The sequence below is a fragment of the Benincasa hispida genome, chromosome 10, assembly GCF_027475165.1.
Source record: "Benincasa hispida cultivar pf3 chromosome 10, pf3_genome.v1.1, whole genome shotgun sequence".
Classification (NCBI taxonomy): Eukaryota; Viridiplantae; Streptophyta; class Magnoliopsida; order Cucurbitales; family Cucurbitaceae; genus Benincasa; species Benincasa hispida.
Genome location: NC_143487.1, coordinates 7263723 through 7269773, shown reverse-complemented (window position 1 = coordinate 7269773; position 6051 = coordinate 7263723). Strand labels below are relative to the sequence as shown.

General features: G+C 35.9%; 1 protein-coding gene and 2 pseudogenes across 1 annotated transcript; all 3 read left to right on the top strand.

Annotated features, from left to right (window-relative positions):
* Nucleotides 1–591: 591 nt before the first annotated feature.
* LOC120088868 (linoleate 13S-lipoxygenase 2-1, chloroplastic-like) lies at nucleotides 592–2897 on the top strand. The gene is made up of 3 exons (XM_090306204.1): nucleotides 592–863; nucleotides 960–1197; nucleotides 1281–2897. The coding sequence occupies exons 2-3, from the start codon at nucleotides 999–1001 to the stop codon at nucleotides 1691–1693; spliced, it is 612 nt and encodes a 203-aa protein (XP_090162330.1). The 5' UTR covers nucleotides 592–863; nucleotides 960–998; the 3' UTR covers nucleotides 1694–2897.
* Nucleotides 2898–4112: 1215 nt separating this feature from the next.
* LOC150033080 (linoleate 13S-lipoxygenase 2-1, chloroplastic pseudogene) lies at nucleotides 4113–4770 on the top strand (annotated as a pseudogene).
* A 29-nt stretch (nucleotides 4771–4799) lies between these two features.
* On the top strand, nucleotides 4800–5573 carry LOC150033079 (linoleate 13S-lipoxygenase 2-1, chloroplastic pseudogene; annotated as a pseudogene).
* The last annotated feature ends 478 nt before the right edge of the window (nucleotides 5574–6051 follow it).

The window sequence follows — 6051 nt, the reverse complement described above, 5'->3', positions numbered from 1 at the left end:
TATACGAATTGAAATGGATTGGGTTAGAGCATTTTTTTTTTAACCAACCCAAAAATTCGGATTGGGTAAATCCACAACCCCGTCGGTTCTATACAAGGGGTCAACCCAACCCAATCCAACCCTATTTCGAGTTGGATCGGATAGGGTCACCGAATTAGATCTTTTTAAAAAACTTACCATCCTTTTTATTACCTTTAATAAGTTTGAATCTTTGTGTGTTGCTTGAAAAAATTAATAAAAAAATTATTTTGAATAGGCTCAATTGTAGGTGTACCTTCAATTTTTATATACATATAAACTAACATAAATATACTAAATTACTTGTTAAAAACATAAAAAATGTCTTTAAATTAAATAAAGAAATATATTTCTTTGATATGCTAACCTATTAAAATATATTAATTATACACATCCATACTTCTAAATTAACAGGGCCAAATAAAATAAATAATGGAGTAATTGATTTTTGTACCATTTAGATGGTTAAATTTGGCCACAACCTTTTTAATATTTTATAAGGAAATAAACATTTATACTTGATTCTAAATAGTGAATAAGAAAGTTGGTTTTATACTTGTTTGATGGAATAAGGAATTGGATCAGAGAAACCCCCAATTACGGTTCAAGCAAAATTGATACATGAGGGTGTAGTAGAAGAAATTTATGAGGCAAAATTGGAGGTTCCCTCAGATTTTGGGGAGATTGGGGCCATCATTGTTGAGAATTACAATGAAAATGAGATGTATGTCAAAGAGGTTGACCTCCATGGCTTTACTTCTGGTCCACTCACCATCTCTTGCAACTCATGAGTTCAACCCAAGACTTTGGATCCCACGTAGAGTAGAGTCTTCTTCACCAACAAGGTCATGCTCAACCCTTTTTTTTTTTTTCCTCTTATTACCTTCCAAATTTTAACTCAAAATGTTTATTTGTTTTTCACTTTGCTGGGCTCGACACAGTCATACTTGCCATCGCAGACTCTTGCTGGACTTATATCCATGAGGGAAACAGAGTTGGTGAATTTGCAAGGTAATGGTACTGGAGAGCCTCAGAGTTATGACAGAATATATGATTATGATGTGTACAATAACCTTGGAGATCCTGAAAAGAGTGACGATCTCAAAAGGCTCGTTCTTGGTGGCTCTGACCGCCCTTACCCTAGACGTTGTAGAACCGGTCATCCACCTTGTCCAAAAGGTCTCTATTTCCTCCTTTATAACTGGCCACCTTTATCCTAAAGTAAGTTTGTAGGTTTTAATTTTTATGTAATAATCATGTAGATCCACAATCTGAGCAAAAGGCATCAGGAAGTATATATGTTCCTCGAGATGAGACGTTCTCTGATATAAAGCAGACACAATTCAATGCAACTACTGTGTTGGATGTATTAAGAACGATTATACCCAATCTTCAAGTACATTTCGATAAAAACGCCGGATTCCCCAACTTCAAGGCAATTGATGCACTTTTAAATGTTGATGGCTTCAACTTGTCCTCTCTTGAATCCACTACCTCTTTCAAAGATCTTTTACCTTGGATTTTTAAACTCATCTCTGAGACTGGAGAATTTCTCTTCTGCTTTCAGTCTCCTGAACATATGGACAGTAAGCACATCATCTTTTATCTCCTCCCTATTTTTCTACTTCTTAATACTCTCTTTCTCTTTATTTTAACTTTTCTTTATGTTCATTAAATAAATATGGAATAAGTTCTTTTGGTTGAGTGATGAAGAATTTGCAAGCTCTTGCTGGTCTTAACCCATACAACACTCAGTTGGTCACGGTATGAATGAACTAACAATCATACTTATTGAATTCATAATTGATACTCATACTTCAATAATATTGTAAGAGTGGTCAATAACTAGCCAACTCGACCCTAATATCTATGGTCCTCCCGAGTCTGCATTCAACACCTTAATGATCAATCGCGAAATTAGCTCTATGACAGTTAAAGAGGTGTGTGTTCTTGTAACGACCGAATCCTTACATACTGTGGTCCGACCGCTACGATATGCATGCTTAGACTTTTCTATTATGAGATGAGTTTTGGACAAAAATCTCAAAAGAACATATCAAAGATTTTATTAATTAGGTAGAAAACTATATAAAAATTTTATTTTACAAAACACCAGGATCCATAAAACACTAGCGTAGTGATACAAAAATGCATATGCCTATAATAGTGAGTTTGATGGTTGGCCATTTGAGCGACGTCCAGTTCTACCACCTACGTTGTGTCCTTACCTAGAAAGTCTGTAAAAATAGGATGAGTATATAATATACCCAGTAAGTAGTTCTCACATAAGGTAGTGACCAAATGCACAATTACATGCAACATGTCCTGAAAACATATGATTGGGACCGAAAACATATAATAACATGTGGTGGTTGATTATGCTTCTAACGTAAATTTCTCTGCCCTGATAGGAAGATGAGGACTTAGGCGGAAACTAGCTCATCTGATGATTAGCGGGTTATGCAGTCAGTAGGGCCAGAGTCGCATCCCACATCACTAACGTAAATTTCTCTACTCTGATAGAAAGATGAGAACTTAGGCGGAAACTAGCCCATCTGATGATTAGCGGGTTATGCAGTCAGTGGGGCCAGAGTCGCATCCAACATCAATCATTAACATAAACGTAAGATTGGACTAGAGGGGTGTAACCATACATACCTTGTTAGTCCCTAGCATAATCTTGACATAGAATTGGGTCTAGAGGGGTGCAACCATACATGCCCTGCCAGCCCTAGAAGCATAACCTTTATCTAATTAAAATTTAATCTTATGAACAAACATAATGCATGAGGCCCTTGTCGATAAACGTATTTTAAACATGTAATGCAACATAACAATAACATAATTATGCAACATATTAAAGGTACACTACCATGAAACACTGGTGAGATAACTACTTACCTTGACTGCGATCCTAGTTATTCCTTATTATTCCTTATGGTTTGATCAGTAGAGCTTTCCCTCTTAAACTAGAAGGAAATTTGGGCAACACCTCACCCGAGCTTTATCTCTTCTAATCTCACAGAACTTCCTCACTCACACTTACTCTTTCACACGATTCTTTGTTACTGAGATTTCTTTGAGAATGGGTTAAATATTCTGGCAAAGGGTCCTATTTATAGTGGTTTTCGGCTCTTCTTAGTGTGACAACTCATCCTAAAAATGGCTTCTTTAAAATTACTTAGGTTTAAGAATTTCTCTTAATAAGACACCTAATTTTGGCTAACGTTTGCCCTTACGTCTTCAACCTTTGTTTGTATTCAATTTTAGGGTTCTTCATATATAATCTATAAGATCATGGCCAAATTCAACGCATAATCCACGCTTCTGTCCAAATCTCGCTCTCTTTGTTCTCAGAATCTCGCTCTCTCCAGCTTTCTCGCTGGTTTGGCTCTCATGACTCTCGCTCTCGCTCTCGCTCTCACTGGTCTCGATCTTGCTCCCGCTCTCGCTCCTGCTCTCACTCTCACTCTCGCTCCCGCTCCCGCTCTCTCCCACTGTCTCGCTGAGAATCTCGCTCTCTTTACTCTTGCTCTCTCCAATTTTCTCTCCAATATCACTAGTTTTTACACGTGGTTGTCTTCACTGCTTGTGGATTCCACTTCCCCTTTTTAACTCTTTCAAATTTTAGGAGTATATGGGCAATTAATTCATCTCCAATTCTTCCAATGAGCAGTACCCAAACAAAAGTTATCTACTGCTCTTTGTCTCCTGAATTAGCTAGTGTCCAACTTCTAATTAATTCTTACTGATTCTGCCCCCTTATTCATTATTTTTGGATAATTAATAAATTTCTTATTTTTTTCAAATTCTAAATTTCCACCCGACTTTCCTATTAAATTTATATTTTCATTCTTAATTATATATTTTATTTGTTTTCCTGCTTTCTAAATTAGGGTTAGGGTATTACATTTACCACCCCTTTAAATAAAATTTTGTCCTGCTTAACATTTGACATTTAATTTCCTGTAGTGTATGCGTACAAATTTGGGTTGCTACAGTTCTCATCTCAATTCATATTAATTCATAGCCATACAACCAACGGTGGCATTTGTACTAATATCTTGTCAAATAATTCATAAATGGGATTCAAGCAACTCACAAGAAAAAGTTGTTTATTTTGGATTACCATGACCTAGAAGAAGTGAGAGCCCAAAAAGGAACAACCCTTTATGGATCAAGAACATTGTTCTTTCTAGATGATGATGAAACACTTAGGCCACTAGCTATTGAGCTCACACGACCACCCATGGATGGAAAGCCTCAATGGAAAAGAGTTTATAGACCCAACGTAAAACCCACTAGCCTCTGGCTTTGGAGATTTGCCAAAGCTCATGTTCTTGCCCATGACGCTGGTTATCACCAACTTATCAGTCATTGGTTGAGGACTCACTGTGCCGTAGAGCCTTATGCTATAGCCACAAACAGACAATTGAGTGCAATGCACCCTATCTATAGACTTCTACATCCTCATTTTAGGTACACTTTGGAGATCAATGCAAATGCGCGCAGTGTTCTTATCAATGCAGGTGGAATAATTGAGAGCACATTCTCACCTTTTAAATATTGCATGGAGTTCATTTCTACAGCATATGATCTTCAATGGCAGTTTGACTTGCAAGCTTTACCAGCTGACCTAATTCACAGGTAAAATTAAAGGTTTTTTATTTGACTTTTTATTTAACATGATACCATAGTAAGAGGTCTCATATCCGAACTCTTGTAATATCATTTTCCCTATTAATATACAAAGGTGACCTTTTTCATGGAATGGTTGGTAGAGGATTGGTGGAAGAGGATCCAACTGCTTCACATGGTCTAAAATTACATATTAAAGATTATCCTTATGCTAATGATGGTTTGATTTTATGGGATGCTCTAAAACAATGGGTGACAGAGTATGTGAATTATTATTATCCATCTCCAAACCTTGTAACATCTGACACAGAGCTTCAAGCATGGTGGACTGAGATCAGAATAGTGGGACATGCAGACAAACAAGACAAACCATGGTGGCCACTTCTCAACACTCCTTAAGATCTAATAGACATAGTGACAAACATTGATTGGGTGGCATCAGTGCACCATGCAGCTGTGAACTTTGGACAATATGCATATTCGGGGTATTTCCCAAACAGGCCAAGCATAACAAGAACTAACATGCCTATAGAAGATTATAACCCTGCACTTTGGAAAAGCTTTTTGGAAAAGCATGCAGAGTTGCTTCTAAATGCATTCCCTTCACAATATCAAGCAACACAGGTAATGTTTACATTGGATGTGCTATCAAGTCACTCTCCAGATGAAGAGTATCTTGGAAAGAATATGGAACCATCGTGGAATGATAATCCTATAATAAAGGCAGCATTTGAAAGGTTTAGTGCAAAGATGAAAGAATTAGAGTTGATAATTGATAATAGGAATGTTGATTCCAACTTGAAGAATAGAACTAGAGCTGGGGTTACTCCTTATGAACTTTTGAAGCCATTTTCAGGGCCTGGAGTGACTGGGAAAGGAGTTCCATATAGTATTTATATTTAATCAATGAAGGAGGTAAAAATTAAGTACTGAAAGCTTTGAAATACTGAAATCTATATATATGTATCAGACATTAGTCTGTGATGTATTCTATCAAAATTCAAAATAAATGCTTTGTTGTTGTTTTAAGAAATCAAACCTATCTCATTGATATGCCATAACCATGTGCATGCGAAAAAATTAAAATTTAATAATTATAGGTCAACTTTAGTTATTACATCTAAAGTACCATAATTTAGAATTTATTTATCAAATACTAACCAACTTGTTGAACTATAAAGTTTGAAATTTACCAAACATTAATAAACTTCATATTATAGTTGATTTTACTAGAAACTTAGTGACCAACAATTATTCTAGAGCTACAACAACACCACATGAAACTTAAAACTTATTTATTACTACTTTCTTAGAATGTCAAAAGCCCTATTTTGTCAAATTTCTAAAATACCATTTATTTTGGCCCTCATATTTTGAAATTTATTTAATTTTAGT